Raw genomic sequence first — 16,134 nt, forward strand, 5'->3', positions numbered from 1 at the left:
TTGTGAAAATTTTAAGATTTTCCTTTTTTTTTGTATTTTTATGAAAATTTTTATATTTTTAGGAAATTTTAAATTTTTACACGTGACATTATTTGATTGGATGGGGAGATTTTTTAAGGAGAAATATGAATGAGGTAATATGATATAGAAAAAAAAAGTACAGGAGTCAAACCTATAAAAACGATAATTTAACAGAAGTAAAAAGAGATCTAAATCAATTTATTTTTAATTTTAATTTTAAATGGCTACCAAAGTCTCCATTACATCAAAAAAAGACTTCCAAGCCCCCTTTTGCGAGAAATTTCAAAGTCAATTCGCCTAGATATTGATGAAAAATGGGGAAGAAGGGAAGGAGCAAGAAAAATAACCAAGACAAACAGAGGCATGATCTAGATGATGATAACCCGAGAAACACTTCAGCTTCCAGGTAACAACTCTTAAGTCTTAACTAATTACCATTTTCTTCTAAATTATCAGTATTTTAGTTCAGTCTCCTTGTATTGGATGAGGTATTCGGATATGAGTAGTCTAACTGATAATGTTTTCGCCAAATTATTTCATCATTTATCTATATATGGAAGCATGATCAAGAGAAATCGTACAAACATGTCAATATCCCGAAAAGGTAGCTAAGTGAGAACTTTTATATATACTTTTACTTTGGGTTTTGTTATTTGTTATGATCACACAACTTTTGAGTTTTGATATGATCAAATGTTGTGTTTTCTTTTTCTTTGGAACAGTAATAATAGTATGGACCCGAATGATTTCATCAGTCATTTACCTGATAACATCCTTCACCAAATCATTTTGTTCCTCCCTGTTCAATCCGCTGTCCTAACTTCTTTCCTTTCAACTCACTGGAAACACCTCTGGAAAGAGGCTTTGTTGGAACCAGTCCATGATGTAGTAACAATGGAAGCTGCTATTGAAGCCATAAAAAGCTTTCTTGATGATTTTGACACACACTATAGGCCTAGAAATAAGTGGGGTTTCATATTTGAGTTGGGTCATGGAAGAGGCATCTTAGTTTCTAGCATTTCCAGCAATGGTTCACTTAAACTTGATTTCTCAGCTAGTAAACCAGAATTTCCAAGGCCATTTGATTTGCTTTTGAAGCTGGACCTTGCACCGCCTAACGCTTATTGGTGGCTGCTTGAGGAAAATCACTCCTTGCAAACCCAACAACCATCTTCAAACACAACGAAAGTAAAATCTTTGCATCTCATATCAGTAAGCCACCTTTCTAATGTGGCCGTTTCGTCTTTGTTGCCAAATTTGCCATTTCTCAGAAGCTTGACTATCGCCAAATGCAATGGATTACAATCTTTACAGATAAAAGAGGCCAAAGCGCTTCGTAAATTAGTGGTCCTCGATTGCCCCCATTTACAATCTCTCAGTTTTGAAGGTTCCAATTTAAAATCTTTCAGATATAGAGGCAAGTTAGTGTCTTTTCAGTTTAGAGACAACAGTGCTTTTTGGGGCGACTGTTGGTTCTTCTTGGAAGATGTCATGGTTGATATCAGACAAGGTTCTCTAACGCAGTGGACATGGGACTTTGAGACTGAGACTTCCTTTTTCCGTCATCATTATGGTCTCTGTAAAAGAAATCATTGGGGCTGCACCAGCAAGTATACATGCTTCAACTCAATTTTGAGAAGCATTAAGAATGTCAAATCTCTAACAATATGCAGATGGTTTTACGAGGTATGTTCATTAGTTCATATAATGTTTGAACTTGAGTATTTGTATGGGATATGTGTTTTAGATGGGTGTTCACTCTTTTGGGTTTTTTTTTTTTTTTTTTGTGTGTGTGTGTGCGTGTTTTGAAGGATCCTTAAAATATCATGTCCTTGTGTATATTCATATTTAAAAATATAGTCCTTTAAGCAAATTGAAAAGTCAACCAACATCCTTGCTAACCTTCATAACTCAATCTTTGATTGGTGATATTGTTGTGATTTGTTTAGACATCGATATGCAAGAAGTTACCCTTCTCAAGTAGACACCCTGAATGTTATTTGAGCCAATTAAAAGAGCTTTGGTGGATTGATTGCTCAACGGAAAGAGAATCAATCAATGCCTTGCTTTGCTTCCTGAAGTTGTGTCCTAAGTTAGAAAGACTGTATGTTACAGTAAGTTTTACCATTTTCTTAACGCACTTTGCATATCTTATTGTATAAATAGCAATGTTACAGTAAGTTTTACTTGCAGCTTGATCCAAAAAGCTATAACCTGCCCAGCGCTGGAAAATTCTCTGCTTTAGTCACTGTTCCTGATAAGCTCTATGATCTCAAAGTTGTGAAACTAGAAGGATTTGCAGATGAAGAGAAAGAGAATTTCATTGCCAGACGACTGGTACCTTTATTCGGAGAAAATAATCCAGTTATTATATCAAAATCAAAAGGGAAATGTTTGAAACATCTGGTGAAAATAGCCAAGTTGGAGAAAAAAGGGAAGTATCCTTACAAGTTTAAAATGGTTAAAAATATTGATGAAAAGTTTCTGGATCATGTTCACATGAAGCTTTAATTTCCTGTCAAGAATAGCCAATTTCAGTTCTGTAACTCATGAATAGTGATGAGGAAATGATTGGCTTTGGTTTCTGTTGGAATTTTTTTTTCTGAACTATGGTTGGAAATTGAGTTGTTTTTGCAGTAAAAGGTCGTGATTTTTTTACCCATTCGGTTCAACAGTTTCGGCTATATTGTATCAGGTCCATCGATTTAGTTTAATTTAATTTTCTGTTTATTTAAATTTTATTATAAAAATATTTTTAACATTTTAATATCTTAGATAAACTAAATTATTTGGGTTTTTTATAAAAATAATATTAAAAAATTAATTAATTATAAAAATAGTATGAAAAATAGATTAATTATGAAAATAAATTATGTTTTACTATCAGTGTCCCCTAGTTAATTGACAACACTATTATAATTTTTTACGGATATATCAAACTGAAATGTAATATTTACGGATATATCAAACTTTACTTTTTTTAGATTGCCGTTGAAAAACAAGAAGGCTTAAAGGTTTGGCTAATATCAAACGTAATATAGGGGGTAATTAGTTCATAAACTCTTCCTTATTTATTATTTTCTTTTTAAGGTCCTCAAAGGAAAATTGAACCTCCATAAAAAGTGGCATGAGCATTGATCCATGGTCCATGAGATCCACAATGGGGATGATGACTATGATGGAAAACCATCAACAAAGTTGACGACTTGAACAAGTACAAGAAACCCCAAAATTCCTATTGCTCTGCACATGAAAGAAAAACAAATACAAACTCCATAAGCCACTCAGCAATGATAAATTTGTGCTTAAAAAAAATCAAAAACCACTAGAGAATACAAGCAACAAACCCCATTTTTTTGATGATTTAAAGTAAAAGTAAAAAAAAAAGGAAAAAAAAGAAAAAAAGAAGAAGAGAATGAAAAAGAAGGAGGGAGTAGTAAATGAACCTTGAAAGGAATTGTTTATGGAAACGAAAAGAAGGGTGATGTTGAAGGGGAATGAAAAATAATAATAAATAAGAAAGGGTTTACGAAGCAATTATCTATTGTGTCAAGTTTGGTGTTGTCAGTAAGGCGCGCCCTTAAGCTTCTTTGTTTGAACAGCCAATCTAAAAGGAAAAGTTTCATATTAGGTCCCTAAATGTTTTGTTTATCATATTTCAATTCGGTGCCGTTAATAAAAAATTATTTTAAAAACCATGATGGTGCCGTCAACTAATTAGGCCGCACAGAAAAAACTGTAAAAAAAACCCAGTTTTTGTAATTAATAATTTTTTTAGTATTATTTTTATAAAGAACCCACATTATTTCTTACTTAATTATTGATAAATTCCTTTCTTTTTATCACCAAACTAAGAAAAATTACAAAATTATCACTCACATTTTCAACTTTTTCTTGTTTATCCATTTCTGTCAACTAGTGGTAGATTTTTAATTTTTATAATAACAAATTTAACTCTCAATATTTATATAAAAAAATTTAATCCCAACATTTACTCATTATATAAATTTCATCCTAATTTTAAAAGTGTCCAATAAATATTAAATAATTTTTTTTAAAATTTTCATTTCACGCCACCTCCTTGACCTTTCCCTCCATCTCCTCACCCACCCAATTTGTAAATTATAATATAAACAAAGTGTTTATAACACCAATCGAATGTTGCTATGCATCTGTATTGGCATTCCGATATCATTTTCAAATACTATAAGTAGTCAAATGTTCTATACTTATTCTCTCGTCATGAGATTTTTTTTCTCTCTCTTTAAGAATTTTCTCCTCTCGTACTCTAAGAGATCTAGTCATAGGTTTTCATTTTTTTTATCACATTGCATTATTTTCTTCAGTGGGGACTGATCCTTACGATTAGGAGTTGCGCTTTCATTTTAATTCATTTGTACTATAGCTTTCTTTATTAATTGAACCTTTATTATTTTTTAGGGTTTGGAGTCAACTTCCGTTTAAAAGAGATTTAATCTACAGATATACTCCTTTACAGGGAGGCAAAAGGTAAGGATTCAGTGAATCATTTTCTATTTTTGTATCTTACTCTAGTTTCCTCTCAAGTTGGGTAGTGAATTTTGTAATAGGAGGGATAGATCTTGTAATTGAACTTCAAGTGGAGGACCAGGAGAGTAGAAAATGAGTTCGATAGATGTTGATTGTCAAAATAATTGTAAAAAAAAGTAATAAATAGGAAAGCGATTGTAAATGTGATTCATAATTCTGCCTGTTAAAGAAAATTATGGATGTAGGGGAATTAAGGAGAAGTCTATATGGAATCCTATTTGAAGATGAGAGAAAAATGGAGATTTTGAATATTCTTTGGTCGATTATGGGATACATTCTAAATTTGAGGGTTTGAGATAAAGAAAAGACAAATGATGAAGTGAATTTTTCAAGAATTAGCTTCAGGATTCAGGTGCATAAGGTTCCTTTGGAGCAGAATGCTAAGAAAATTAGAGGAGTTATAGGCAAAGTTGTTGAAATTAAAGATTTAGCATGAGTTAAGGGAATAAGAAGGGTTTTTTGAGGATAAAGATAGAGGTAGAGATTGATAAGCCTCTTATTACTGGGTTTTGGTTTTCTAGAAGAGGGGGAGGGAAATTATGGGTTGAGATTAAATACGAAAGATTGTCTAATTTGTGTTATTATTGTGGAATACTTGGGTATGTTAATAGATATTTCAATTATAAGGAGGAAATTAGAGGATTGGAGAGTGGCATGTAGTATGGGAAAAAAGAGCTGGATGGTTATAAATGAGGGAATAGGATTTTTTTTAAGGGTGATAGTGAAAGTAGTAGAAGTATATATAATACTAATGAAATTGATAAAGGGGTGAGGTTGTTGTGAGGGATAAAGGGAAGAAAGTTGTAGAAGATGGGTGTGAGGGGGATATTTGTTTTAGTTTTAAAAAGGGGGAGAGAAGTAACAATAATTTTGGTTGTAAGTTAGTAAATAGGAATAGGCAAGGGGAAGTACAATGGTTAGTTAAGGAAGTTGTGAAAGGGTTTGAAGGCATAAGGATGAATGATGAAAGAAAGGGTCTCGAAGAATAAGAAGATGAAAAGGTGAAGAGTAAAAATGGAGTATGATGAAAGTTTTGGTGATGGGAATATTGGAATAATGAAAGGGGAAAGGTAAGGAATTTTATAGTAACTAAGGTAGGAATCAGTGAAAATGAGGAGAAAAATGAGTCATTATATTGTGGAGTTACCTTTAGATGAAGCAATGACTGATGTGAGCTAAATAGATAGAGTGGAAGGGATTGATAGTGAGTGGCATATTGAAAATGTGATAGTTAATTTGAAAATGGAATGGGAACAGAGTAATGGTGTAACACCCCATACCTGACCAAGTCTGAGCTACGAGATGTCACATTCGTTGTCGGATAAACTATGATTCAATCTTAATATGATTTTCCATCATTTGTAGTCTTATACGAGCTCATGAAAGCTCTTTTGCTAACTTGAGGTCGAATTAGGATCAAATTGTAAAGTTTACAAAATAGTGAGTTGACGTTGCGACTTCAGGATTTCTCGTTACGACATAATTCATTGACTTGGCTTCCTTGCAAGCTAAATGGGTCAACGTCATGACATGACTCCTGTTTCCAAAAGGTCCGATTGGTACTTATTCAAATTACCCAAAAATATAGGCCAATTCATGTTTTTATAACCCTATTAACTAGACACAAACTTAGAACGAATACATGGATCTATCACCCTGGATTTCCCAATAACGATGACACTGAAACATGTACATACCATAATTGTAGGTTGCCTGACAATGATGATTTTAATCATCTGATTTATTCTGTCATCTTGAGTTTCTCGAAAATAATGACTCTATATATACATTCTACCACCCCGGGTTGTCCGACAACGATGATTACTAATTAATATTCTGACCCTATGATATGCCAACTACATTTGACCTTGTCCAAACATCTAATAGGGTAACCAATTTTCCAATTTCATTATATAATTCAATTCATATTCCATCGATCTCAATTCATCATCATTTCACAATTTTATATCATCATATAACATGTTCAATTCATTCCATACCACATATCACATATAAATTAAATCATGCTACTTTCTATTTTCTTCAATTTAGTCAAATATCTCAATATTTAATCTCAAATAGATCATATCATTTCATACAATCATTATCAACTCACCTCGATATAACATTATGCAGAATATTATGAATAGGTAATAATTAGATTGATCTCGAATCATAGAAATACAAATCAAAATTTTGCATCACTCATCACCAACTTTCGTTTTTTCCTTTCCCTCTCGATAGCTCGGCGTCATCTTTAGCTATATACAATAATTTAAAAAAATAAAATATCAAATTGCATCCAATTCACATTCAAATACAAAGCCAAACATATTTTTCATTTTATTCAATTTAGTCCCTAAACTCGGGATATGCATATCTTTTTATATATAGCTTTGAATTAAAATCCAATTTCACATTGTTTCATTAGGGAACCTATGATTTCTATTTATAGCATAATTTCATGATAGGTTTTCAATTTATTCAATTTGGTCCCTAATGTTACAAAATTAACAACCAAGCTTATTAGTTTTACAATTTAGTCTTTTTCATAATCTAAGTTTAATATCTATCAATTTCAATTTGAATACATCAATTTCTCAACAATAGTAACTTGCTAAAAATTCAAAAATTGAACAAATTGATACATGGGCTAGCTAAATCAAGCTTACATGATCATAAATCTATAAAAATTAAAGAAAAATGGCTTAGGAACTTACTTGAATTAGTTGTTGAATGATTAAGCTCCAAAAGTGGAGTGTGGTTCTTTTACTATGGATGAACGATGGATGAAGATGATAAATTCATCTTTCTTTCCACTATCGAGCTATTTATACTTAGTTTAATCTTAAATTAATTATAGTTAATTAAGTTAATCATGTTTTACTTAATTAATTATCAACTACTTGCATCCATTGTCCACTAAAATCTATTTAAAGTTGGTTTATTAATCATTTTAGTCTTTTAGATAATTGCTATCTAGGTCCCCAAGCCTTTTTCTTAATTAAAACTTATAGCGATTGGACTTTGACAATGTAGTCCCTAAGCCTTAATTAATCAATTTTTCAATTAAATCACTTAACTGAACTTTAATATATTTTTATATTAAATTCGTAAATATTCTTATTTTATATTTACAGACTCGGTTTACAGAAATAGGGTTCCAAAACTGTATTTTTTGACATTACTAGAAACTGGGTCTTTACAAAAGGTGTTCAAAGGAATGGTAGTACAAGTTTGGGGGATATGGAGAATTTAACAAAAAAAATTAAGCTGGAGGATGATAGAATTGTGGGAGAAATGAAGGTGCAAAGTAATTATAGTAACATTGAGTTAGAAATTTGTAGGATAAGTGGTATGTTTTGTAACAACTGCAAAACTTGGTCTAATTGACCATAGATTTGGCGCACATCGACTTGCACTACATGCAAACCTTCTTCTACTTTACTCACCCTAATAGCCAATGAAGGGTCACTACTATAGGTTGGTTTTTTTTTTGGTGCCCTAAAAGGAAATGAAGGTTGGTATGATGTATTAGGTTTTAGAGGGTTAAAGTTTTGGTTCCCTTGGTTTGATGGTCCCGTTTGGTTCCATCCCCACCTAAGGTTAGGATATCAAGCCATCCTGAGTTATAGATGTTGGAGTAAAGGTTATATCCTCTATTATCTACATAATTCATCTCTATATAGTTGCCCTCATCGTCGTGTCCTGCATTAAAATGGGTTAGATTTGGCTGATTTTGGACTTTCACCTTGGCTGCATTCATTGCCAATTGATTTAACCTTTTAAGGACTTGTTGATACTTATCCTCACTACCTACAGCATTAGTTGCCACTTATTTGGCTCGATATGTGAACCGTTCAGCCAGCCGCATGTAAGAGTCATTGCCATGTCCTCGATGAGTTGACAAGCCTCGATGTAGGTTTTGGCCATGAATTCTCCCATGGATGCTCCATCAAGACTAGAGTGTAAGTTCCTATCAAGTCAATTATAGAAGATTTAAAGTTGCAGCCAATCTTGTAAACCATGATATGGACAATGGCGCAACATTAACTTAAAGCACTCTCATACCTCATATAATGACTCTCATTTCAATTGTCAAAAATTCGTAATATTCATACGAAGTTTCATGGTATTGCTTGGTGGAAAATACTTTGCCAAAAACTTGTTCACTAGCTCGTCCCAAGTGTTTATTGAATCTACCGACTGCAAATCTAACCATATAAAAGCATCATTAATAAGAGAGAAAGGGAATAACCGAATACGTATAGCATCATCAGATACCCCATTATATTTGAAAGTATCACAAATGCTTATAAACCGCTAACGGTGTTGATTTGGATCCTTATTCATAACCCTCAAAATTGAAGGCTCAACTGTATTATTTGTATCATGGCCAATTTAATTTTGAAGTTATTAGTATTAACCGTCTGGAGATTAATGCTACCTCAAATAGTATCTAAGTTGGGCATCTCGTAGTTGCATGAAGTTCTTTGCTCCATAGGTAGTTGTGGTTGTGGTTGAAGCTCTCATTATGGATTTTCAACATGTTGCTCTCTTGATGGAAGTGGGATGTCTCTAGGGTGTTATGCCCTTCTTACGTGTGATGATACGTTCCGATACCGACTCAAATGGTAAGACACTGTTATTGGTTCGAGTCATACAACATTTCTTACAAGCACAATAAATTGAGGAAAATTAATTAACTTTGAAATGAAATAAAAAAAACATAAAATAAGGTTGAATCTACAAACCCTATTTTGACTACTTATCTCTACCTAAAATTGTACACTAAAAATTACTCAATCTTATATCATCTTCCCCGGCAACGGTGCCAACAACTTGACCCAACTTGTGCGTGCGTGTTAAAAACAACGAATTTATTAAAATCATTTAAAGAGTGAGTTTTAACTGCCAGCATACAGTGTCAGTTGTAATATTTATAATTCCAATGGAACACAAAGTATTACAAAGGGTCGAACCCCAAGGAAGAGGTGATCGAGCAATAACTAGCATATACAATAAAGTCTAAGCGGCTACTAATACGATTTTATAGTACGACAATTTATAACAAGATGAGTTTGTAAGAAAATTAAATATTCTACTCTAAGGACTAATTCTGATAAATGTAAAACTAGAGGGACTATCTAGCAAATACTAATGGGGTTGGTTGACTTCGATGTGGTTCACCCAATCTCGGACTTGGGACATAAATCTCGTAAATTACCAAGTAGCTCCATTTTATCTTCCGATCTCAATTTTACTGACTTAGACGAATTAGGTCTGGTTTATCTTTTATCTCACTGGTTAATCTGGGACTAATGAATGTGTGTGCGACAAGATTACCTTCCAATCTCACTTTATCTTGATATTCTCTTAGGGCGTCACTACCTAAGTTTTAAGTTATATTTAGATTAGTCCAATTTGTTACGATTTAGTCCTTTATCCAAGGGTTTTAGTTTGCCCACATCCCATCAACCAACCTCCTTAAAGTTTTAGATACACATGCTTAAAGTAAAAAAAAAAAAGCATAACAATAGAAAAAAAGGCAACCATGAAAATAAAGCTTGAGAAAAATATAAAAGTACAAACATATGTTAGGCCTCCTAATGGCACTATTAGCCAATTTGGGTAAAAAAATAGACAAAAACAAAACATTTTCCCTTAATAACAAAAATAAAAAAATAACGAAAAACTATGCTAAAAATCTATTTTGCTCGAGAAAAAGCTTCTTAAAGGGCGTCAAAAAAGCCTAATTTGCCAAATCAATTTGTAGTAGATCAGGAAGCAATAGAGATATATTGTGACAACCAATCTACTGTTGCAATTGCAAATAACCCTGTCTTCCATGGCAAGACAAAGCACTTCAAGATAAAATATCACTTTGTACGAGAAGTCGAGCAATCAAATGAAGTGAAGCTAGTTCATTGCAGTTTAGATGACCAACTTGATGATATTCTGACAAAAACTCTTGGAAAGATGAGGTTAGAAAGTTTAAGATACGATATTGGAGTTCACAATATTATGGCCAATTAGAAGTGTTGCGAAGTGGCCATTCATGTAATGGCGAACTCAGATCACAAAGCTATTAGCTCATCCAAACTTGCGAGCTCGCCTAGAGATACAAGCTCTTCGAAAGCTACGAGCTTAACCAAAGTTGTGAGCTCATCAAACATGCGAACCACCTTGCGAACTGCCTAGTGTGAGCTATTATGGGTTTTGACGAACCACTAAATGAAGTTCGAGCAGGGTTCACAAGTGCATAATTTGATATGTTTTTTGCTTAGTTTGTTTGTTAAGATAACTTGTTAAAACTTTTTAGGTACTGATTTCTCCTAATCGATTTGTGTACAAGTTTTGTTTTTACTTTTCCAATATGGTTGTTGGATAATTGATTACTTGTAAAAACTCATCATATATAATGTGATTTTTTGGAATGAAAATATGAGTGAGATCCATATAGTAGTTTATTCCATTTGCTAAATGCGTGATTTTTCTCTTTGTTCTTGTTTTCTCTCTCAAAACACCAACAATTATCTTCTTTAATAAAAAAAATTGAGCAACTGATTGGAACAACCTAATAAGTCAATCTAGCCTCATTTTTAATTTCATTGTTTCATGCAAAACGATAGAGATAAAGTATAAACAAAAACAATATGTCAAAAAGGAAGTCAAAATAACGAGACACATTCATATAACTCAAGTCTCATTCTCTTTAAATTTAAAATGGTGAAAGATTATCAAACAAATGGTTGATCCAATGAAATAAAGAAAAAGATCCAAAAGGGTAAGTTCTATAACGAATATTGACAGCTTGAACAAAGTATGTATGATATGATTTTACTAACTTCTCTTTCTCTAAAGATGTAGAATCCAAAAGTGAAGGAATGACTAAGGCTTTGGAGGAATTCTCAAGGGTTGTGTGCTTGCTAGCATCTCTTTCAACTCACTTATGGGAGGTCGGTCTTTAGGATTTGCTTGTATGCACCACAATCCAACTACTACCATCTTTATTGCAATCTCTATATTTTCTTTACTCACAAGACCAAGCAATTGGGGCTCGATATTGTTTTGCTCTATATGCTCATAAATCCATTGCGAAAAATATATCTCGCTAGCTTGTACCTCAACATCAAGGTTCTTCTTCTTCTGGTCATCTCCAGAATCATCATTCCATAGCTATATACATCCGATTAATGGGACGGTGGTAGGGGTAGGGGTGAGGGTTGGTGGATTTGTATTTTATTTAATATTAATATAATTATATTTATTTAATACTAATATAAAATTTAAATTTATTATTATATTTTAAAAATATTTATTTTATATATTTTAAATTTTTTTACATCATTATTTCTTGTCAATAATTTTATTTATATATATTTAAAATATTTGTGTATTTTTATATATTTATTTGAATTTTTTTAGAACTATGACTAAATTGATATAATATGTAAAAGTTTAGAGCTAATTTTTTTTATTATATCGGTTTTTTTAACTACTACGTCAGCTTGTCGTTTATGATTTTAATGAGAATAACCAAAAATGACCAAATTATGTAACGTGGATGGTTAAATTGCAAACTTTTTATTTTGAATGCCTAAAATGAAAATTTTTATAATTGGGTGACTATCTATGTAGTTTACCCTTTTATAAAATAATCATTTCATTTAATTTGAATATTATATTAATTGACTTGTTTTTGTTAAATATTAAAGTAAAATATAAAAAATAGATTTTTAATTAAATTTTATCTTCAAATTATTTTAAATTAAAATTGAGTAGAAAAAATTAATAAAAATATAGTGGTAAAATTGAATGAAATAAAAGTGAATCCAGAAAATTCAATATTGAGTTTAAATGTAGTGATAATTTTCAATATAATAGCAAATTTGTAAATTAACCCTTTTTGATGAGGAGGAGGTAGTGGGGAAGTTGTCATTAGTCCATATATAAGTGGAACGTTCGTAGATGGTGTGTGTTCTCCTGAATTTAATAATTTAAGCTATTCAACGTCAAACTTAACTTGCCAATTCTTTTTTTGGAATTAAAAGAAAATAAGCAACTACCCCCTTATTTCATTGAATCTTTATTTTTAAAAACTATTATTTATCAAATAATCTGGTTACATTTTGTACTTAATTTTAATTAATATATTAGTAAATATATGGAAAGAATATGATTAAGAGAAGAGTCAAAAAGAAAAATATGATTAAGGGATAACCAACTGGGTAAGTTATTATAAGAAATTGTTCAGCTGGGATGCACAGCTAAACAAATTTAGACCAAGAGTAGCCTTTTTTCCTTTGAAACCTAACAAATGGAGACGTGCAATTTAGAGAAGCGGGGTAAGCTCTTCATTTTAACCTTCACCGGCGAAGACGAGCACCGCATAAACCCCGCCCGAATCGACGCAATCCGGTCTGCACTCAACCAAATCCGCTCCGACTCTACCTCTCTCTCTGGCTCCGTTCTCATCACCACCGCTCACGGCAAGTTCTTCTCCAACGGCTATGATCTCGCCTGGGCTGGCTCTTCACCAGACAAGATACGTTTAATGTCTTCCAAGCTCCGGGAACTTGTCGCCGACCTTATCTCCTTTCCTTTGCCTACCGTTGCCGCCATCACCGGCCACGCCTGCGCCGCCGGATTGATCTTTGCTTTTTGTCATGATTATATTGTTATGAGGAAAGATCGAGGGTTTTTGTACATGAGTGAAACGGATATCGGCCTGAAAATTCCGGCTTGGTTCATTGCCGTTATAAGGTGATTCTTCAAAAACCTCTTTTTTCTCCTTCATCTTGATTTTTTTAAGTAGCCGAGTATGGGAACTCCAAATCAACATGGCTGCTGACCATTTGAGAAAACAATGATATATTTATGCTGTCAAAATCAAACTTGATAGCATTATAAACCAATATTATCAACCGTCACGCTGATTTAGGATTCCCATGGATAGCTCAAATATTATTGAGAAAAAAAAAAAGAATAAGAATTGAATATAGAATTTTCCTTTTTCTTTTTTTCTTGCACTTTCCCACTTAATTAGCTTTTTCCTTTTCCTTTCTTTTTTAAAAATAAATTAACTTACGAAAATAACTTACAAAATTAGAAAAAATAATCACTGGAAATAAACAAAGGCAATGAACACCTAACCCAACAACACAAACAAATAATTAAACATTACCTTTAAAAAATTTAAATCCCGTTCTCACTAAAATCAAATAACCTACAAATTTGGATTTTTTATGAAATTTTTGCAAGGGTTTCAATTAATTTTAAGTTTCATATTATTTTGAGATTAAAGTTTCATGGGTTTAGATTTAACAAATGGAACTACAAAAAAACAAAAGGGGTAAATGGATTTAGGGTTCATTGTTTTCAATTTTTTATTTCCAGGAAGAAATCTTTCTTTTAACTTTCCGTTTTTCTTAGATTAATTTATTTTTAGTTAATTTCTTTTTAAATTTAAAAATAAATTACTTGTTTTTAAATTCCTCATATACTTGTTATAGCCAATTGTAATTCAAAAACTATATTTAAAAAAAGGAAAAGCTAATAGGCTAAATCACTTAGGAAAAATGCAAGAGAAGAGAAAAGAATAGGAAATTTTCCTTTTTTTTTTGCAATAATATTTAGATTGTACAATAAATCTTCAAATTGGTATGGCCACCGACGATTTGAGTTTACGACGTTGTTTTGACTCTGACAGAAAAAATTAATCATTATCACCCTAAATCGTTAATCGTTATGTTGATTCGGGGTTTTCATACATAATTCATATTATTCAAATAATTAAAAAAATCATATTATTTTGATCATTATTATTTTTTATATTATTCCAAAATCAAGAAAAACGTTTTTCTGAACCCAAAATGGTCTTATTTCACTCGTACAAGTAAGTTTAGTCAAACTTTGAATTTTTTTATTTAATATTATTTATTTTTTAATTTTAGCTGCAAGATTGGAGACGCCAAAGTACGGCGAGATGTGGTGTTGAAAGCGAAGAAGTTAACGGCGGAGCAAGCATTGGAGAGTGGAATTATCGACGCAGCGTTTGATACAGCGGCGGAGACGGCAGAAGGGGCGGTGGAATTAGGAGAAAAGTTGGTTAAAAATGGGTGGAACGGCCAAGTTTACGGTGAAAATAGAAAGCAGCTTTATAGAGAGATTTTAGATAAACTTGGAGTTGATGAAACTACAGACGATGTGAACAATGTTGCAATTGCAACATCCAAAATGTAGTAGCGGTTTCTGACCCCAAAAGAAATGCGGTAACGCTCCTGTTTTTTTCTTCTTTTAATTATTTTTTTATATTATTAATTGAAATATTAATTCTAATATTTTCTGTTTCACAAATAATAATTATAATGTCTTCTGGATCTTTTCAATTATATTTAATTTTTTATTTCCATTGCTCATGCTAAAAAAATATTCGTTAGTATAATAATATTCATAAAAAATATGAATTTACACATTACAAAACATCTTTTGTTTGTTTTAAGTTATATTTTAATTATTTTTATTGATGTGTTATTTGTATAGGAAGCAATCTCAACTATAAAAGTGAGTAGTAGAATACTCAATAATAGTTTGGAATCTTTTGTATAATTATCTTTGATTGTTTATGTCTTTAGCATGATCACTTGATGAAATATTGAGGGAAGCGGGATAAATGGTCAACATTATCGGAGGAGTTTCTCTTTGGATAATAGGTACGGTAATTGATATTCCTGTGATCAATTTAATTGGTATTTTTTTTATGGTTCATAGTTTGGATTATATTCGTCTTTGTAATATGAAATAATAAGACGAACTAAGTTATGGACATGAAAGTGTAAGAGATGTAATTGTATGATATAATTATATAATATTTAATAGGCTCAATTGAATAGAGACTTTAAACTATTGGTTTTGATTGAATTAGGGCTTCCTACTCAATTAAGCATATTTAATACTATCAATTTTTTGATAATAGAACAAACAAAAGGCAGATAATACTGAGATAACTTGTACAAATAGACTAAACTTGTAACGGCAACTTGTGTATACCAAACCCTGCGGTGCCTTTATTCCAATTAACATACAGACTAGCCTCCAGAACAGTGACGGAGAGTCACAGTGAATTGTATTTGAAGGTCTCGCATCCTGCCCATGAAATTTGAGTTTGTTCCTTTGAAGCCCATGTGGACCATCATGAACAAGCAATAACAGGACACCTATATCCTTTGTGGCTTAACACTCCTCAAGCTCTGCTCTATAGAATAGTCACCATCAGCAAAGATTTGCTCTAACGTTTCATAACTTTAGATTCTAAATATTTACTTCTTATTTAGCTGAACATATGATCCCTCAAAAATCTTCTCTTCATTGTTCATCATTATAGGTTATCCCCTGCCATAAAACTGCTTGAATTACCCAAGGTAGCATTTCAAAACTTATATTTGGATTTTAAAATTTTAGATTTGAATTTCTTGATTTCTAAATTCTTTGTTTAGGAATTAAAATTTGTTAAAATAGATGCTGATAATGGCAATTGAATGA

General features: G+C 31.9%; 2 protein-coding genes and 1 non-coding gene across 7 annotated transcripts; all 3 read left to right on the plus strand.

Moving 5' to 3' along the window:
- The first annotated feature begins 249 nt into the window (after nucleotides 1-249).
- On the plus strand, nucleotides 250-2,679 carry LOC107904119 (F-box protein At2g39490). Of its 5 annotated transcripts, XM_016830388.2 has the most exons (5): nucleotides 299-427; nucleotides 582-625; nucleotides 744-1,707; nucleotides 1,971-2,135; nucleotides 2,215-2,679. In XM_016830388.2, the coding sequence occupies exons 3-5, from the start codon at nucleotides 754-756 to the stop codon at nucleotides 2,530-2,532; spliced, it is 1,437 nt and encodes a 478-aa protein (XP_016685877.2). In that variant the 5' UTR covers nucleotides 299-427; nucleotides 582-625; nucleotides 744-753; the 3' UTR covers nucleotides 2,533-2,679. The 5 variants fall into 5 exon arrangements, with proteins under 5 accessions (XP_016685878.2, XP_016685879.2, XP_016685876.2 ...); XM_016830390.2 differs by lacking the exon at nucleotides 582-625 and having other exon boundaries at nucleotides 251-427; nucleotides 1,971-2,125; XM_016830387.2 differs by lacking the exon at nucleotides 582-625 and having other exon boundaries at nucleotides 252-427.
- A 5,932-nt stretch (nucleotides 2,680-8,611) lies between these two features.
- LOC121218108 (small nucleolar RNA R71) lies at nucleotides 8,612-8,718 on the plus strand. The gene has a single exon (XR_005914371.1). It is a non-coding gene; the product is annotated as a small nucleolar RNA R71 (small nucleolar RNA).
- A 3,852-nt stretch (nucleotides 8,719-12,570) lies between these two features.
- Nucleotides 12,571-15,513, plus strand: LOC107904121 (enoyl-CoA delta isomerase 1, peroxisomal). The gene is made up of 3 exons (XM_016830392.2): nucleotides 12,571-13,356; nucleotides 14,547-14,864; nucleotides 15,228-15,513. Exons 1-2 carry the CDS (start codon nucleotides 12,911-12,913, stop codon nucleotides 14,833-14,835), a joined length of 735 nt encoding a protein of 244 aa, XP_016685881.1. The 5' UTR covers nucleotides 12,571-12,910; the 3' UTR covers nucleotides 14,836-14,864; nucleotides 15,228-15,513.
- Nucleotides 15,514-16,134: the final 621 nt, after the last annotated feature.

The sequence above is a fragment of the Gossypium hirsutum genome, chromosome D05 (assembly GCF_007990345.1).
Source record: "Gossypium hirsutum isolate 1008001.06 chromosome D05, Gossypium_hirsutum_v2.1, whole genome shotgun sequence".
Classification (NCBI taxonomy): Eukaryota; Viridiplantae; Streptophyta; class Magnoliopsida; order Malvales; family Malvaceae; genus Gossypium; species Gossypium hirsutum.

What these genes read in the sequence shown, in the direction of transcription:
- LOC107904119 (XM_016830387.2), top strand. Translation starts at nt 336, where the DNA reads ATGGGGAAGAAGGGAAGGAGCAAGAAAAATAACCAAGACAAACAGAGG. An exon ending in AGAAACACTTCAGCTTCCAG is followed by an intron (nt 428 to 743) that starts GTAACAACTCTT and finishes TCTTTGGAACAG; the next exon opens with TAATAATAGTATGGACCCGA. An exon ending in TATGCAGATGGTTTTACGAG is followed by an intron (nt 1,708 to 1,970) that starts GTATGTTCATTA and finishes TGATTTGTTTAG; the next exon opens with ACATCGATATGCAAGAAGTT.
- LOC107904121 (XM_016830392.2), top strand. Translation starts at nt 12,911, where the DNA reads ATGGAGACGTGCAATTTAGAGAAGCGGGGTAAGCTCTTCATTTTAACC. An exon ending in TGGTTCATTGCCGTTATAAG is followed by an intron (nt 13,357 to 14,546) that starts GTGATTCTTCAA and finishes TTTTAATTTTAG; the next exon opens with CTGCAAGATTGGAGACGCCA.